Below are 19,891 nucleotides of genomic sequence, written 5' to 3' on the forward strand. Positions count from 1 at the left end.
AACCAGAAGCCATACATATCCCAACCAGAAGCCATACATATCCCAACCAGAAGCCATACATATCCCAACCAGAAGCCATACATATCCCAACCAGAAGCCATACATATCCCAACCAGAAGCCATACATATCCCAACCAGAAGCCATATAATCCCAACCAGAAGCCATACATATCCCAACCAGAAGCCATATATAATCCCAACCATAGCCATACATATCCCAACCAGAAGCCATACATATCCCAACCAGAAGCCATACATATCCCAACCAGAAGCCATACATATCCCAACCAGAAGCCATACATATCCCAACCAGAAGCCATACATATCCCAACCAGAAGCCATACATATCCCAACCAGAAGCCATACATATCCCAACCAGAAGCCATACATATCCCAACCAGAAGCCATACATATCCCAACTAGAAGCCATACATATCCCAACCAGAAGCCATACATATCCCAACCACAAGCCATACATATCCCAACTGAGCTAAAGGCTAGAGCTGCCTCTTTCAAGGAACAGGACACTAAACCGGACACTTAGAAGAAATCCTGCTATGCCCTCCGATAAAACCATCAAACGGGCAAAGTGACAATAAAGGACTAAGATCAAATCCTACTACACCGGCTCTGACACTCGTCGGATGTTGCACAGAATCATGCAGGAGAGCACCAGCTGTTCTGTATGATCACACTCTCCGTAGCTGATGTGAGTAAGACCTTTAAACAGGTTAACATTCACGAGGCCGCAGGGTGAGACTGATTACCGGGACACGTACTCAGAGCATGCGCTGACCAGCTGGCAAGTGTCTTCAATTACGTTTTCTACATCTCCCTGACCCAGTCTGCAATGCCTACATGTTTCAAGCAGACCACCGTAGTCCCTGTGCCCAAGTTAACATGCCTAAATGAGTTTCATCCCAAAGCACTCACATCTGTAGTCATGAAATGCTTGGAAAGGCTGGTCATGGCTCACATCAACACCATCATCCCAGACACCCTGGACCCACTCCAATTCGCATACCACCCCACAGATTATACCATCTCTATTGCACTCCACACTGCCCTTCCCCACCTGGACAAAAATAAGACCTACGTGAGAATGCTGTTCGTTGACTAGAGCTCAGCATTCAACATCATAGAGCCTCCACTAATCTAATGACCCTGGGACTGAACACCACCCTCTACAACTGGATCCTCGACTGATGGGCCACCCCCAGGCTGTGAAGGTAGGCAACAACACATCTGCCACGCTAAACCTCAACACGGTGGCCACTCAGGAGTGCGTGATTTGTCCCCTACTGTACTCCATGTTCACCCGTGACTGTGCCGCCACGCACAACATTAAGTTTGCCGACGACACAACGATGGTAGGCCTGATCACCGAAGACAATGAGACAGCCTATAGGTAGGAGGTCAGAGACCTGGCAATATGGGGCCAGGACACCACTCCCTCAACATCAGCAAGACAAAGGAGCTGATTGTGGATTACAGGAAACGGAGGGCCGAGCACTCCCCCATTCAAATCGACAGGGCTGTAGTGGAGCGGGTCAAGAGCTTTAAGTTCCTCGTTGTCCACATCACTAAGGACCTGTCATGGTTCAAACACATCAACACAGCCGTGAAGAGGGCATGACAAATTTTCTTCCACCTCAGGAGGCTGATTTGGTATGGGCCCTCAGACCCTCAAAAAGTTATATAGCTGCGCCTTTGAGAGCATCTTGACTGGCTGCATCACCGCTTGGTATGGCAACTGCTTGGCATCTGATCGTAATGCGCTACAGAGGGTAGTGCGCAGGACCCAGTGCATCACTGGGGCAGAGTTCCCGCCATCCAGGACCTCTATACCAGGCGGTGTCAGAGGAAGGCCCTAAACATTGTCAAAGAATCCAGCCATCCAAGTCATAGACTGTTCTCTCTGCTACCGCACGGGAAGTGGTACTGGAGCGCCAAGTCTGGGACCAAAAGGCTCCTGAACAGCTTCTACCCCCAAGGCATAAAACTGCTGAACAGTTAATCAAATGGCTACCAGGACTATTTACATTGACCCCTTGTTTATTTGCACTGACTCTCTTGCGCCGGCTCTATGCACTCTCACCTGACTCTACCCAAACACTCACACATAGTACACTGACACTCCAACACACACACACACACACACACACACACACACACACACACACACACACACACACACACACACACACACACACACACACACACACACACACACACACACACACACACACACACACACACACACACACACACTACATATGCACACACACATATGCACACACATACAAACATGCATATTGACCACACAAACTCACTCATACACACTTTCACACTCTTCACATATGCTGCTGCAATTCTGTTTATTATCTATCCTGATTGCCTAGTCACTTATATGTACTGTACATACATAATACCTAAATGAACTGAACTACCTCGTACCCCTGGACATTGACTCGCTACCGAAAAGCACTCGTAAGTAAGCATTTCACGGTAAAGTCAACACCTGTTGTATTCGGAGCATGTGACAAATACGATTTGATTTGATGTTAATGCCAAGCAACAATACTTTAAGTAGAACATCAACATGTGATTTTATTAGAATATCGTAGTGAACTATTAATGTCAGGTAAACATGTTTCTAAATATGTTAGTGTTGGGAACAAAAACAAAAGAGACCGATTATATGATGATTGATCTAATTGTTCCCACAAACCATATTTAACATTGTAAAATAGAATTATTCCTCAATTCGTCCCTATTCAAAGATGTAATTGGCAATGAGTGTCACCTTTCATGTCCCTTCAATCATTTCCATTGTCCAAGAATGTCATTGTGGGGAAAACGAGTCACACAGACTTAAACCCCTCGACTTGTTTAGATTTTCTCGATGGAATGACACACTCGTTGTAAAGCCAGTACAAACCACAGAGTACACACACACACACACACACACACACACACACACACACACACACACACACACACACACACACACACACACACACACACACACACACACACACACACACACACACACACACACACACACACACACACACACACACACACACACATTCATGCGCACATGTAGACATACAGACCCCAGTCATACACACACAAACCCACACACTCAGACACTCCTCCACGTCCACACAGACACACACATAGAGACCACCCTTAATCACAGAAACCGACACAACCCCGTATAGACAGACAGAGACACACACATACACAGACACGTACGTAGAGACCCGCCACCGCACACAAACACACACACACACTAGCAAGGCCTCGTGCGGGGGTGAGATCATGGTTTGGATGACAGCACGTCTTCCAGCCCTATTAGTATGATTGTAGGTGGCTCCGCCAAACTGATTTATGGGTAATATTCGCATCCCCCCCTTCTGAGTGTTGATTTATGTTTCATATTCTGGCCCCTTTCACCCCAAACCGCAAAACTTGGGAGGGGGAATCCTATCCAAATAATGACATTGTAGAGAGAGAGAGAGAGAGAGAGAGAGAGAGAGAGAGAGAGAGAGAGAGAGAGAGAGAGAGAGAGAGAGAGAGAGAGAGAGAGAGAGAGAGAGAGAGAGAGAGAGAGAGAGAGAGAGAGAGAGAGAGAGAGAGAGAGAGAGAGAAGAGCTAAAAAGAGAGTAGGGAGAGTACAGATAGAAGGAGAAGAAAGAAGACAGAGAAGGCAACACACCCACCCACCACTACACACCTAGTAAAGGGAGACAGACAGGTCTGCGGAACTGAGCGTTGCGACTGGATCACATTTGATGTTGTTCATCCTTCTCCCCCTTCCCTCTATCATGCCATATTACCTGACTGTGAACTGAGTGTCTGTCTGGACTTCCTCCTTTTAGTGAGAGTGCAGGGCGGGGGGGGGGGGGGGGATAGGATACGGTGGGCAGTGTGTCCCAGTCTCAGAGGTTTCGCTCAGGGCTGTTTAAAGCCTTATTAACTCTCCCTGTCTAGTGTGGCGTTGGAAAAAGGATTAAAAGAGAGAGAAACTCTGGCCGCAAGAAGCCACGTCTTCTTATGCCCCCCCCACCCTTAGATTCCGCCGCTCTCTCGTTAAATCAGACACTGGTCCCTTCACACACGCACCACACCACACAAATGCACGCACATACACCACACACTGCACACAAATGCACACGTGTGTGCGCGTAGACGCAAATCATCTATGTGGCTTTTTGCATTTGAAATGGCAATTAAGTCTTAAAGGAGTGATCTTGGAAAAGTAACAGTGCCATGAAAAGACATTATTAAAAGATGCCGTGTTTTTTTTTTTTTTTTGGTGCCACTTGACAATCAGAGATTCTACTAGCGGCTCACCCGTTAGCCCCCCCCCCTACTTCCTAATCTATCGCTCTGTCCATCAAGTTCACATTCAAACAGGCTTTATTTACTCGGTATCAGGAACCAGCTTTGCCAAAGCCCGACACTGACTGTAGCCTACAGCAATCACTTTCACACCAACCGTCTCTCTCTCTCTCTCTCTCTCTCTCTCTCTCTCTCTCTCTCTCTCTCTCTCTCTCTCTCTCCTCTCTCTCTCTCTCTCTCTCTCTCTCTCTCTCTCTCTCTCTCTCTCTCTCTCTCTCTCTCTCTCTCTCTCTCTCTCTCTCTCTCTCTCTCTCTCTCTCTCTCTCTCTCTCTCTCTCTCCCTCCTCTCTCTCTCTCTCTCTCTCTCTCTCTCTCTCTCTCTCTCTCTCTCTCTCTCTCTCTCTCTGACCCACACTCACAGTAACTGTTTTTCTCTATGCTTGCCTCTCAATTCATGTTCTTTCTTCTTTTATTCTCTCTTTCTCTTCATCTCTCTGCCAGCACATCTATTCGGGAGGCACCAGTTGACTTGTTTATCGGCTGTTTATCGCCGTCGTGTGCTGTCTGTCTTAACACAACACAGAGCAGGTGGCCCGTCCACGTCAGCTTAACTGTCTACAGCCAAAGATTGAGTGGTACATGTAACGTATCCCAAAGTGTGAGGGGGCGGACCGAGAGGGCATAAGAGAGACCTAATCAACACTAAAGTCACACCCTCTCTGAAGTTAAGACCCGTTAAAAACCTCAAGCGAGCTCGTCGTCACCTTAACTAACCCTTCAACTAGTATTAACTCAACCAGTATTAATGCTGTAGACCGCTAATAGGTGGAAGACATGACGCTGCCCTTGAGCAAGGCACTTCAGCCTATTTTGCTCCAGGGCCACCGTACTACTATGGCTGACCCTGTAAAACAACACATTTCACTGCACCTATCCTGTATACGTGACAATGAAACAAGTTCATACTCTGTTCAAGTGTATTGCAGTTGACCAGTCCCAAAATACTACATTCAATTGGCTCTGGATATTCACAACCGAACCAAACCTTTGCATAAACCAGGAGTTCGCTACACTGTAGCTGTTTAGTGTCGTCAGTTAAGTTGGTGTCAATCCTACCCTTACCGTAACCTGGTTGTTTGGCCTGACAATGGCTATGGGAATTGTCAAAACGATATGATAAGCTATGTTCCAACAGCCTAAAGATACCTGGATCTGTTCACCCCCCCCCACTAACATTTAGAGGCTTAGGTGTGAGAGAGTGTCCTGGGGATGTCTGTCATAATCTCTTCCTAAGGGACTGTGCATAGGAAGGCAGCTCCCGAAAGGCCACTGGTAACCCAGGGAGAGGCTTCTAAGAAACCAATTGAAAGTGTCTGTGTGTGAATTATTAGATAACCACCACCGCATTCTCCTTCTACCTGCTGACTGACTGACAGGTGTGCTAGACGCCCCGCTACCCCACGCCGCTGCGCCTCATCAGAGCATGCTGGGAGCTCTGGGATTCCCGGACATGGCCAGGAGCTACTGATTGATTGGTGGATAGAGGATGTCATCTTCCTGGTGATGCCAGTGGGAACTACTTCTCCTGGCATTCTCTCTCTGAGGTCCCTGGCACGCCAACCCCAGTGGGCTGATTTACGGCACATATCCTTCTCCGACACGTATTCTTCTTCCCCCGGAATTGTTGATTTCAATTTTCGCCATCTTCCTGGTGTCTCTTCGATGTCTTTTCCGCTACAGTTGTCATATGAGGTGATGAGGGCAAGAAGCGGAGGTGAGGATGGAGGGAGGAAAAGGGGGATTCAAAGTGGATTCAAATGATGGTGGCCTTGGTATGCCTTTTCATTCGAGTGCTGGTATGCTTGACATTTACTCTGACTATGAGTAATATACACACACACACACACACACACACACACACACACACACACACACACACACACACACACACACACACACACACACACACACACACACACACACACACACACACACACACACACACACACACACACACACACACACACACACACACACACACACACGCACGCACGCACGCACACACACACACACACACACACACACACACACACACACACACACACACACACACACACACACACACACACACACACACACACACACACACACACACACACACACACACACACACACACCTAGTCATACATACTCTCACCTAGTCAGGCACACTTGCTCCTAGTCACAGAGGGCATACAGTTCAATGAAAAGAAGCTGTGTCTTGGCCGCTGAGTTTATTTTCTCATACGTCTATGACAAACACAACTGTGGGTCTTGCAAATGTCAAAACGGAAGGGTACAAGAGAGGAGGAAGCTAGAAAAAGTTGGGACTTACCCAGGTTCTTTTGTGTGTGTGTGTGTGTGTGTGTGTGTGTGTGTGTGTGTGTGTGTGTGTGTGTGTGTGTGTGTGTGTGTGTGTGTGTGTGTGTGTGTGTGTGTGTGTGTGTGTGTGTGTGTGTGTGTGTGTGTGTGTGTGTGTGTGTGTGTGTGTATTACACCATGTGACATTCTGATACTCTTACATTCGCCCCCCCCTCTCCCACCCCAATGTCCTCTCCTTTGTCGGTTTTGTCGGACAGTGTTACTGTGACCAGCTGGGGAGTCACACCATTTGAAACCGTTGTCTGATTCTGATTTAATCAGAATAAATCCCTTTTTTTTGTGTGGGAGACTTGGATTCAGCAAAAGATGTCAGCAAAACAAATAACACAATACGAACACCAACACCAATGCTGTAGTTACACACAAAACGTTATACAGTATAAATATACAATTCAATGGATTGTTTGAGTGAGTTCTAATAGGTTTGTAGGCTTGAACCTGGAATAACATCATTTAACCCTTTAGCCCTGGTGCTGGTCTTAGTCCTCAGGTCCTGTCATTCTTTGCTGTGTGACTGAAGTCACTGGGCTCCGCTCGACTCGCTGCCACTACTTCTTATGCATCATCATCATCGCTCACAGCAATGAGCATTGGGCAGAAAGCAGTGTGGTCTAATTTGGGTCACTTGTGCGGAGTATGCTCTCTGTGGTGATAGGCTAGGCCTGATAACGTCTGTTCTGCTACATAGCCTCTCTCTCGCTGCTCTTTCTTGATCTTTCTGGGGCTGGCAGGGTGTCAGACTTGATCATCACACACTCGCACACTCTTCTCTCACTCACTCACTCACTCACTCACTCACTCACTCACTCACTCACTCACTCACTCACTCACTCACTCACACACACACACACACACACACACACACACACACACACACACACACACACACACACACACACACACACACACACACACACACACACACACACACACACACACACACACACACACACAGTGCCACACACAGTAGGCATAAGCGACATTAGCGGCCGTTTAGGACCCCGCAGCCTACTTTTTTTTAGGAGGACAGTCGGGGTCTTGTCTTACTGCTATTTCGAATAGTAGACAACACGACGTGCAATTTCGTAATTTGTTTGTGCATCAGCAGTTTTCCGTGGGGGGGGCACTAAAATGTATTGCCCGCAAGGTGAGTTGTCCCCCCAACCAAATTTTGCTTAGGGTCTCCAAAATGCTAGAAATGGCACTGCACACACGCACACACACACACGCACACACACTCCTCTGTGCATCTGAGGGCACTGATTACAGCTCTCCGTGGCTCTGTCATTGGCTCCCTGAGGAATGCCTTTCTGGGGTGGCAGGGATCTATTCCAAATAAGTGGTGGTCCTTTTCTCATCCAAATAGCATCCATTTTTTATTGGTTCAAAAACTTTCTGTGAATGGTCAATGCTCAGTTTGGTAATGCTCAGTTTAGTTGGAATTGAAAAACCATGCCAGATGGCAATGTGTGTGGGATAAATTTGTATACATTAGTGGGGATCACCAGTCATTGTAGTGGGTTTCCTAGGGAAAGAATTTGCCTCCATATAGTCGAGTCTATCAAGGAATCAAGGTAAGACCCAGATGCAGACACGTCAAATTGACAATGGTTTAATATTCCAACAGGGGCAGGCAATAGATAGGTCAAGGCAGGCAGGCAGGCTCAGGGTCAGGGGCAGGTAGAGTGGTCAGGCAGGTGAGCTCAGAGTCAGTACAGGCAAGGGTCAAAACCAGGAGGGCGAGAAAAGGGAGAGACTGGGAAAAGCAGGAGCTGAGAACAAAAACACTGGTTGACTTGACAAACAAGATTAACTGGAAATGAACAAACAGAGAACACAGGTATAAATACACAGGGGATAATGGGAAAGATGGGCGACACCTGGAGGGGGATGGAGACAATCACAAGGACAGGTGAAACAGATCAGGGTGTGACAGAGTCAGTATAATCCTCTGTGATCTCAGCTCACATGTAGGGTGTTCTAATATAGTTTAAAGTTTTATTAGTTGTATGTCAAATCAAATCAAATCAAAGTGTATTTGTCACGTGCGCCGAATACAACAGGTGTATAACAGTGAAATGCTTACTTACAGGCTCTGACCAATAGTGCAAAAAAGGTGTTAGGTGAAAAATAGGTAAGTAAAGAAATAGAACAGTAACAGTAAAAAGACAGGCTATATACAGTAACGAGGCTATAAAATTAGCGAGGCCACATACAGACACCGGTTAGTCAGGTTGATTGATGTAGCACGTACATGTAGATATGTTTAAAGTGACTATGCATATATGATAACCAGAGAGTAGCAGCAGCATAAAAAGAGGGGTTTGGGGGGACACACAATGCAAATTGTCCGGGTTGCCATTTGATTACCTGTTCAGGAGTCTTATTGCTTGGAGGTAAAAATGGTTGAGAAGCCTTTTTGTCTTAGACTTGGCACTCTGGTACCACTTGCCATGCGGTAGTAGAGAGAACATTCTATGACTGGGGTGGCTGGGGTCTTTGACAATTTGTAGGGCCTTCCTCTGACACTGCCTGGTGGAGAGGTCCTGGATGCCAGGTGGCTTAGCCACGTGTAATGTACTGGGCCGTACGTCGTGACCTCTTCACGACTATCTTGGTGTGTTTGGACCATTCTAGTTTGTTGTTGATGTGGACACCAAGGAACTTGAAGCTCTCAACCTGCTCCACTACAGCCTCGTCGATGAGAATGGGGGCGTGCTCGGTCCTTCTTTTCCTGTAGTCCACAATCATCTCCTTAGTCTTGGTTATGTTGAGGGATAGGTTGTTATTCTGGCACCACCCGGCCAGGTCTCTCAGGTCGTTGTCGGTGATCAGGCCTACCACTGTTGTGTCGTCTGCAAACTTAATGATGGTGTTGGAGTCGTGCCTGGCCATGCAGTCGTGGGTGAACAGGGAGTACAGGAGGGGACTGAGCACGCACCCCTGAAAAGCTCCAGTGTTGACGATCAGCGTGGCAGATGTGTTGCTACCTACCCTCACCACCTGGGGGCGGCCCGTCAGGAAGTCCAGGATACAGTTGCAGAGGGAGGTGTTTAGTTCCAGGATCCTTAGCTTAGTGATCAGTTTTGAGGGTACTATGGTGTTGAACGCTGAGGTGTAGTCAATGAATAGCATTCTCACATAAGTGTTCCTTTTGTCCAGGTGGGAAAGGGCGGTGTGGAGTGCAATAGAGATTGCATCATCTGTGGATCTGTTTGGGCGGTGTGAAAATTAGAGTGAGTCTAGGGTTTCTGGGATAATGGTGTTGATGTTAGCCATTACCAACCTTTCAAAGCACTTCATGGCTACAGACAAGAGTGCTACGGGTCTGTAGTCATTTAGGCAGGTTGCCTTTGTGTTCTTGGGCACAGGGACTATGGTGGTCTGCTTGAAACATGTTGATATTACAGACTCAATCCGGGACATGTTGAACATGTCAGTGAAGACACCTGCCAGTTGGTCAGCACATGCCTGGATCACACGTCCTGGTAATCCATCTGGCCCCATAGCCTTGTGTATGTTGACCTGTTTAAAGGTCTTACTCACGTCGGCTACGGAGAGCGTGATCACACAGTTGTCCGGAACAGCTGATGCTTGCCTCGAAGTGAGCATAGAAGTAATTTATCTTGTCTGGTAGGCTTGTGTCACTGGGCAGCTTGTGGCTGTGCTTCCCCTTGTAGTCTGTAATAGTTTGCAAGCCCTGCCACATGAGACGAGCGTAGGAGCCGGTGTAGTATGATTCAATCTTAGCCCTGTATTGACATGTTGCCTGTTTGATGGTTCGTCGCAGGGCATAGCAGGATTTCTCATAAGCTTCCGGGTTAGAGTCCTGCACCTTGAAAGCGGCAGCTCTACACTTTAGCTCAGTGCGAATGTTGCCTGTAATCCATGGCTTCTGGTTGGGGTATGTAGTCACTGTGGGGAAGACATCCTCGATGCACTTATTGATAAAGCCAGTGACTGATGTGGTGTATTCCTCAATGTCATCGGAAGAATCCCGGAACATGTTCCAGTCTGTGATAGCAAAACAATCCTGTAGTTTAGCATTTGCTTCATCTGACCACTTTGTATGGGATATGCATGGTGCACATTGTCCAACTAAATGCTTACTTGCGGGTTCTTTCCCCGACAATGCGGAGAAAAGAACCTGCAAGCAACAATACGAACATAAATGGGACCACTGACAGTGTTCTGTATCCCACAATGAATTCCCTCGCTACGTTGTCAAAATCCCAAATTTGACCCTATGTTTGTTTTCTTTATGTCAACGTTACAACGCTATCGACTTACCTTGAATGGAATGCAAGGTGCACGTCTCTATGTTCATCTATGTTCAGCTCTCTCTATATATATCTAGAATCTAGCTTACTAACACAAATGGACAAGAGAAGTTCATTGGTCCTAAATATAAATTACATGAGTTGTTATGAATGCTCGTGGCAGCAACTTGTTACTCCACTCTAATTGGCCTTGTTTATTTCCCAGTTGACAAGTGTCACAATAATGTGGTCCCACGAGTTTAATTGAGGAAGCGATGTTTGAAATCTCCTTCCTGGTTATAATGAGATAGAAGGCCCAAAATCGAGCCTGGTTATGATGATGCGCTCACATTAGCGCCTGGTTACCAATGCCCTTCAGCACATTTATCTTGGCCCCTTAAGTTAGTAATAGCTGTGAAATATACATATTTAGGAAAAGTCAGGGAAGGAGCAGGGCGTTGCAATTTTTGGAGGACATTTATTAAAAGTGTTTTACTCAATCAAACGTCAGTGGCTGTAGTCCTATTGCAGTTCTAGTGTTAACCAGGCTACCTAACAAACAGGGCCCAAACAGCTATCAACGGAAACCGTGTGCAGGCAAGTCAAGAACCAAGACACTTGAATTGGTCTGAATCTGAATAGAAGTTCACCAGTGGCACAATGTGTGCCGTTATCTAATGAAACAATGGGACAAAATACAACCCTTTGGGGGGGAAATGTTCATTTTTTTTCTCGGTGACATTTCTTTCACCACAACTAGGGCTGTGGCGGTCACGATTGTTAAGCAAACAACTGTCGGTCTCATGGTAATTAACTGTTAATTAACAAACACATTTTGCATCTCCTGGCTTCCACAAATAGCCCAAAAGCCATTTTTTTTAAAGTCTATAATTCCATGTAATATAGCTTACACATTCATATTCATTCATTCATAATAAATCCATTATTTATTTTAGACAGGTTTAAAGAAGCATGACCTGAAGAAGATAATAGCATACCCTGAGTTGTCCTTAAGTGGCTATGCCAAATGTCTGTGGGCTTCACTAGCTGGTTTAGCAGACAAGTTTTGCTTAGAATTCCGTGACATTATTTTATATAATTTTATAGTAGGAAGAATACAATTGAACAAAGCTGAATGAAATATATTTTCTCAACGGTATGAGGGAGTGTGCACATGTGGCTATTCTGTGTTGAGCGGTTAATGAAAGAAATAGGTATTCCTATATGCTTAATTTAGAGTTATTAATGTAACTTTAAGTTGTTCTGTAAACGTTGAGCTATATTGTTTGGATTTTTAACACACTGTAAGTCTGCATGATGAGACTAATGATGATTTGGGAAAAAAAGTCGCTTGAAAGGCATGAGCTCTGCTTTGTTATTTTTGTGCAGGCTGTACACGCTCCAATAGTCACTCATTCACAATTTGATAAGCACTTGATAATGCGTCAAATTTCCCTGCGGCATCCCCAGGCCGTAATACACCCTTAAAAAATATCCATGTCTTTTGCGACCCGGAGAGCCGCAACATTTTTGAACGGTAGTGTATATGTGTGACATTTGTTTTCATTTAGAACGGACCGTTATCTGTATCCAAACAGAGGCAGCGTGGAAAAACACAAGTCATCTATGCACTTAAATAGCGAATGGAGGATGCTTTTCCCCGTGGTTTATTTTCATGCCAGCCAGGTAGGCTATACTCCTGTTGTAAAGAGAAGCAATGTGCTTAATATTATGAACATTGAGAAATAAATATAGTAGGCCTAGCCTATAGAAAGCTGATGGGATCCTCCTCTTTTTATTAGCAGCCATCACTCTATTTTCTCTCTTTAATTAAATAGCCTATAGAAATGTTGCGCAACATGAGATCATGGGCCCTCATGAAGTGTTTGATTAGATTTTCAAATACATTTGCGTTGATGTCAGAGTGATTAGAGGGACAATAGAGTGCTGAGTACCAGGCAGTTGGCAAGTTTGGTTGGCTACTAATGACCATCAGCAGCATCAGAACTTGGAGAAGCCTAATTACCGTGACTAAAACGGTCATGTGGAATTTGACTGCCTTCGTGACTCGTGACTGTCGGTGTGCCGGTAATACGGTCACCGCAACCGCCCTAAACACAACACTGTGGTAAACTAATTTACCTTGTTCATCTGAATGATGATTTTAGGTTTTCCTGTGTCAAAATCCTCAACCCAAAGTAAAAGTAAATGTGATAAAACGCACCTGTTACTTTAGCACAAACCTGCCCCCCCACACCCACTATAAGCTTTTCCAATCTCCCCCTTTTCAGACTCTGGTGTGACAGTCATTAGCATTCACCACCCATCTCCCTCCCCCTTCTCCCATTCTCTCCCATTCTCTCCCTTCCCTTCTCTCTCTCTGTCCTCCCCTCCACTGTGTGCGAGAGAGTTAGAGAGAAGCTTATCGCCTGGCAACCACAATTAAAGTACAACAACTCACTCGGTGGCAGCCACCGTTCTGAGCAGGCACCTCGGTGTGACAGCACACTCCGACTGTAGAGAGGGAAGACGAGAGAAGAGAGAGGGAGAGAGAAGGAGGGAGGGAAAGCGAGAAAGAGTTGGACAGGTGAATAACGCTGCCGGTGATTTGACTGCATCAAAGTGGAAGAGAGCTGCCGTTGGAAGAAGAGAGTGAGGGTTGAGGCTGGGAGAGAGCAAACGAGAGAAAGAGTGAGGGTGGAGGGAGAGCAAAGTGAAGAGTGGCGGGCGGGAAGGAATTATTTGACTGTGGCTGGCATTGGACGAGACAGGTATGTGTCTGCCGAGAGTCGGGTTGCAATGTGAAGGTATGCAGCAGATATGGGGAAGCTGTGTGTATTTGTGTGGTTCTTTCGACAAATTCAGGGAGGTTGTGGTTTAGCTTTGGCATGACAGGATTTCACAGCACCTGGTGCACAGGTATGCAAGCAGCAGAGTCAGCACAGACACACACACACACACACACACACACACACACACACACACACACACACACACACACACACACACACACACACACACACACACACACACACACACACACACACACACACACACACACACACACACACACACACACACACACACACACACACACTGCACTATTTTTCATCAATTACCCTTTGTCTTTGTCCTTTTTGAAAAGAACATGCTTGTTTTGATAGTGCACTTACAGGCCAATGTTTGCATAAATGCATTTGCCACTGTTAAAAGCCCAATTGTTTTTCCTGTGTCTTTCCCCACCTGTTCTACACCTGACATATGTCGATCTTAAAGTACTATTTTAGAGGCTGCCACCTGCCAATTCTCCAGGCAAACTATCCATTGAAAGAGCTACAGAGGTGTGTGTGTGTGAGTGTGCGCGCCTGTGTAAAATGGACCGTTAGACACTCTTGTTCCCTCGGCATGGATGCTTGCCATGGCTCCTTTGGGGTTTTTAAGTGCCACAACTCTCAGCCGTGTAATTGGCTGTAGGGAGAGAGGGCTGCAGGAAATGAAGCGCGTGTGCGGAGGTGGCAGTCAGGGCACTGAGTGAAGCACTGTGGAGGGACCGTCCGAAATGAACACTTGTAGTCCTCACTGTTGCTATTGTCCATTTGATGTGAGCCATTGTAATATAGATGTATAGCATGGTGTTTTTAGCACATATATATTTTTTTACCTTTATTTAACTAGGCAAGTTAGTTAAGAACAAATTCTTATTTACAATGATGGCATACCCCGGCCAAACCCTCCCCTAACCCAGACGACGCTGGGAAAATTGTGCGCCGCCCTATGGGACTCCCGATTCAAGCCCTTTGCTATGGCAAGCCTAAATAAGTTCAGGAGTAAAAATGTGCTTAACAAGTCATATAATAAGTTCATTGGACTCTGTTTGCAGTAACAGTGTTTAACATGATTGTTGAATGACTACCTCATCTCTGTACACCACACATACAATTATCTGTAAGGTCGCTCAGTCGAGCAGTGAATTTCATACACATATTCAACCTCAAAGACCAGGGAGGTTTTCCAATGCCTCACAAAAAAGGGCACCTATTGGTAGATGGGTATAAAAAAATCAACAAAAATACAGACATTGACTAGTGAAGTTATTCATTACAAAGATACAGGTGTCCTTCCTAACTCAGTTGCCGGACAGGAAGGAAACCGTAGGGATATCACCATGATGCCAATGGTGACATAAAAACTGAGGATTGATCAACAACATTGTAGTTACTTCACAACAAAGAATATTACAAAACACACATTCTGTTTGCAATAAGACACTAAAGTAAAACTGCAAAAACTGTGGCAAAGGAATTAACTTCATGTGCTGAATATAAAGTGTTATGATTGGGGAAAATCCAACACTTTTCCAGCATGGTGGTGGCTGCATCATGGTATGGGTATGCTTGTCATCAGTAAGCACTAGGCAGTTTTTTAGGATAAAAATAAACAGAATAGAGCTAAGCACAGGCAAAATCCTAGAGGAAAACCTGTTTCAGCCTGCTTTCCAACAGTCACTGGGAGACAAATTGAACTTGCAGCAGGAGAATAACCTAAAACACAAGCCAAATATACACTGGAGTTGCTTACCAAGACAACATTGAATGTGGCCTAGTTACAGATTTGACTTAAATTGTCTTGAAAACCCTTAGCAAGACTTGAAAATGGCTGTCTAGCAATAATCAACAACCAACTTGACAGAGCTTGAGTAATTATTTTAAGAATAATGTGCAAATATTGTACAATCCAGGTTTGCAAAGCTCATAGACGGAAAAGGGTTAGCTAGTCAGTTGCACAACTGAATGCATTCAACTGAAACGTCTTCTGCATTTAACCAAACCCCTCAAAATCAGGCTGCCTTAATCGACCTCCACATCACCGGCACTTGGGGAACAGTTGTTGTGGGGGATAACTACCTTGCTCAAGGGTAGAACGGCAGATTTTTCCACCTTGCCGGCTCAGAGATTCAAACAAGCAAACCTTTGGTTACTGTCCCAATACTTTAACCGCTAGGCTACCTGCCGCCCTCCGCTACCTGCCAAAGGAGATTTTAACATGTATTGAATAAGGGGGTTGAATACTTATGTAATCAAGATATATTCATGTTTTAGTTTTCTTTTCTTTTTTAAAATAAATGTTAATTTTTTTCTTCCACTTTGACATTACGGAGTATTTTGTTTAGGTCGTTGAGAAAACATTACAATTAAATCCATGTTAATGTAACGGATGTCTTCGGGAGAAAGAGAGGAGAACCAAAGCGCAGCGTGGTAAGTGTTCATGATGATTTTAATTAAAGAAAGCACTGACCACTGAATCAAAACAACGACGTAAATTTGCAAAAAACCAAAACAGTACCGTGTGGCCCAACCACTCACACGGAAACAAACACCCACAAACCAAAAGTGAAACCCAGGCTACCTAAGTATGTTTCTCAATCAGAGACAACTAACGACACCTGCCTCTGATTGAGAACCACACTAGGCCGAACACAAAAACCAACATAGAAAAACAAACATAGACTGCCCACCCCAACTTACGCCCCTGACCATACTAAAACAAAGAGTAAAATAACAGAACTATGGTCAGAACGTAACAGTTAATCCCACCGTGTAACACATCAAAATGTGGAAAGGTTTGAATACATTCTGAAGGCACTGTATGTGAATGTGGGAATTGAACACGAAACTCTGGTGTTGCAAGCCCATGCTCAAACCCTCTGCATTTCGATGTATAGTAGAGGTAAATACATGTACACACATTTCAAGTACACGTACATTTCATAAGTACAATTTACAAACATTTACATTTAACCCCACTAGCTCTCCAGGACCATGGGTTTCCACCTGCTCTCCGCAGAGATGTCCTGGCTGGGTGTACTGACAAGGAGTGAGGGGGTGGTGGGGGTGGATAAGGTCATAATGATTGCATGGGGTACTTCTCCCTACTGCGTAGGCACTGGGATGAAAAGCTCCATAAAAAGACTCAATGGTCTCTCAATGGTCAAAATGTCACTGTGGCCGACTCAGAAGTGTGAACACACACGCACGCACGCATGCACGCGCGCGCGGGGCATTCCCCGATCAGACAGGATCACACTTTTTGACCACACACTCTTTAGCACACAAAACAGATATACAATGTGCTATTGCGTTTGACTATTTATCATACATTTATCATATACTGACTGACAGAACTCTATCATTTGCAATCAACACTAACGAATGTGCCAACAGCAGAGTGAAAGATAATGTCTCCCCACATCCAAGAGCTTCTATTGCATTATAATTCTATTGCATTATATTGAATTCTATTTAAATGATAATGCCTGAGAAACGGGTGTTTGGAGGACATATTGTCACGGGTGTTGTTAGACCCGAGATGAAGTCGAGGGCCGGCAAACCTTGCTAATATATCCTCCAAACACCCGCTTCTCGGGCATTATCACTTTTATACAACGGGTTACCTACATATTCAAGAGACATGACCCAGTCATTCGTTCTAAATGCTCCATTGCCATACTGGTTGACAATGTTCTTATCCCTTGCTTGCTAGCTAGCCAACCATGGCTAACTTACAGTCACGTCAAAATGCAGCCTGAATAACAGCAAATTAGCTGGATTTGCATTTGTTTAAAGCTGTTTTCTCGTGACATTTATTTGGATACATCCATAGCATTCAGCTAATGAGGCGCAATTTCGCCTGGCATAGAAAATGTGCTCCCTCGTCAGGGACACTGTTGTTTAGAGGAGCTAGCCAACGACGCAGCTACAGTAACAGAATCACTTCAAACTGAAGCTGGAAAGACTGCAAATTAGCTGCCTTTCATTTGACTTTTTTTCAATTGGCATTTGTTTGTATATATCTATAAAAATGATGGCAGCTGAATCATGATTTTGACTGGCTGAGAAACGCTGCCTGCCTGTCTGTCTCGACCCAACTCGGTCATTACTATAGGACAGCAGGAGATCGAATTTGAATATTGAAACAATGTTGCAAATGTCGGAGAGACAAACAGCAAGTTTTATAACATTTCTCAGCTGTTGAAAATGAAAAGTTAGTCTAAAAGAAATGTGAGATAATGTCTAGATGCTTTTTTATAGTGGAGATCAAGTTTATAAATTGCCTGGCTGGGTTGATGAGACAGTGGATTGCGCAGACAGATGGAACAGAGTAAATAGGCATTTTAACGTCATAGATATAGCTGGTGGCAACCTGTGGAATAGACCCTGGCTGGAATGAGGTTTTAACCAATCAGCATTCAGGATTAGACCCATCTGTTGCATAATGCATTCCATTGCAGTCTAATAAATAATATTACAACAGTGATTGACAGGGCCTGCTTATCCCACCCATTGTGTGGGTCCAGATGCTCCTCTTACCCCTCTGGGGGTGCAGAGGCCTGGGGTGATACCCCCTATGGTGTGAAGACAGATTTACCTCAGCATAAATTTACAAAAAAATCCAAGTGCAAAATGCAAAAAGATGATTGTGCTGGTGTCTTCTAAAAGTGTCTCAGCCTGGAGCTAGTTATGGACAAGCTGTGTCTGTCTTCCTCCCTCTGCCTGTGTCTCCCAGAGTTCTCCTGGAGCTGTGGACAGTAGGGGGGCTGCCGTGTGTGTGCGTGTATGTGTATGTATGCTTGTATGTATGTGTGTGTGTGTGTTGTTGTTTTTATATGTCCCCTGTTGTGAGAGAGATTAAACAACGTAAGGGGATTTAGAACTCTTTTTGGACTGTCGTTGAAAACCCATGTCAGTGTGGTAGCTTCTCTGTCAGTGAACATTTGGAAGCTCTTATGGCTTCTACTGTGCAATTTGCACTCGACATTGATCTAGGATCGGGACACAAAAGGGACCTCGGATCAGACTATGATGTATCTGTTTGACTCTTTGACATTTTCGAAAACAAATGCCAAGTAACTTAATCCAGCTGCATTTCGAAGTAAAAGAACAAACCAAACTACCTGAATGACATGCTTACATATGGGATGGCTGTTAGCTTAGCGGTTAACACCGTTGGGCCGCTAACCAAAAGGTCACTCGTTCAAATGTTTCAGCTTCAAGGCTTGTCAAGGGTGTTAACCATATAAACCCATTTACACAGTGATCTGTGTGTGTTTTGTATTCTCTGTCTTCGATTTACACGTCATTGACGCAGGTTGGTGATTACAGAATAGCACTTGGTTGGAGTTTGCGTTTTGCAGTGAGGACTTTTCTTTGAATCTAATGGGGAAATTCTGCAGAGGAATCCATCTTGACTGCTGACCCCAGTAGGTATCCTTTTTAGGACTGGTCTATGGTGCTCAAATGTTTCTCTGTTTTCTCTCTCTTTCACAGAGTCTGGGGTCAGCAGACAGGAAAGAGTTCCAACAAAAGAAGTAAGTCCCTCTTTCTTTCATTTTTTAAAATGTATTTCTCCTTGTCCCACTCCTGCCCTTCCTCTGTTTTATTCTTCAGTCGTTTGTGTTCAGAGTCCTTTTCATTTCTACCTGCTTTAACCAGTTGGATAAACTGCTAGATCACCACCTACTGTTGCTTTCTAACACAAAGCTTCTCAGAGTAATAGTGCTGATCTAGGATCAGGTCCCGGCTGTCCATATAATCTTATTCATTGTGATCTAAAAGGCCAAACTGATCCTAGATCACCACTCCTACTCTGAGACGCTTTGTGAATAAGGCGCCTGGCCGCCTTGAGGAATCTGACCTGGCTCTGAATCAGGTTCTGGAGAAAAGATGTTAATTCGCTAATTCGGTTTTAACCTGACCAGTAATCCCTCCTAATCTCATACAGATTATAAATAACAGTAAGTGAATTATTATGATAATTCGCCAGTCGCCAGCAGGTTTGGCGCGTCACTGTTTTGATTGACAATA

At 45.0% G+C, this 19,891-nt stretch overlaps 1 protein-coding gene across 6 annotated transcripts in view; it reads left to right on the top strand.

Moving 5' to 3' along the window:
- The window catches only part of LOC124048371 (ankyrin repeat and fibronectin type-III domain-containing protein 1), a 287,118-nt gene that overhangs the window by 187,572 nt on the left and 79,655 nt on the right, over positions 1-19,891 (top strand). For 5 of the 6 annotated variants that reach the window (XM_046369086.1, XM_046369087.1, XM_046369082.1 and 2 more), the window contains one exon: positions 19,355-19,395. In XM_046369086.1, the coding sequence (XP_046225042.1) occupies positions 19,355-19,395 (41 nt within the window). Of the gene's footprint in view, positions 1-13,726; positions 13,802-19,354; positions 19,396-19,891 lie in introns of those variants that run through there. The other variant, XM_046369088.1, reaches the window with a different exon arrangement.

This window comes from Oncorhynchus gorbuscha, linkage group LG11, assembly GCF_021184085.1.
Source record: "Oncorhynchus gorbuscha isolate QuinsamMale2020 ecotype Even-year linkage group LG11, OgorEven_v1.0, whole genome shotgun sequence".
NCBI classification, from domain to species: Eukaryota; Metazoa; Chordata; class Actinopteri; order Salmoniformes; family Salmonidae; genus Oncorhynchus; species Oncorhynchus gorbuscha.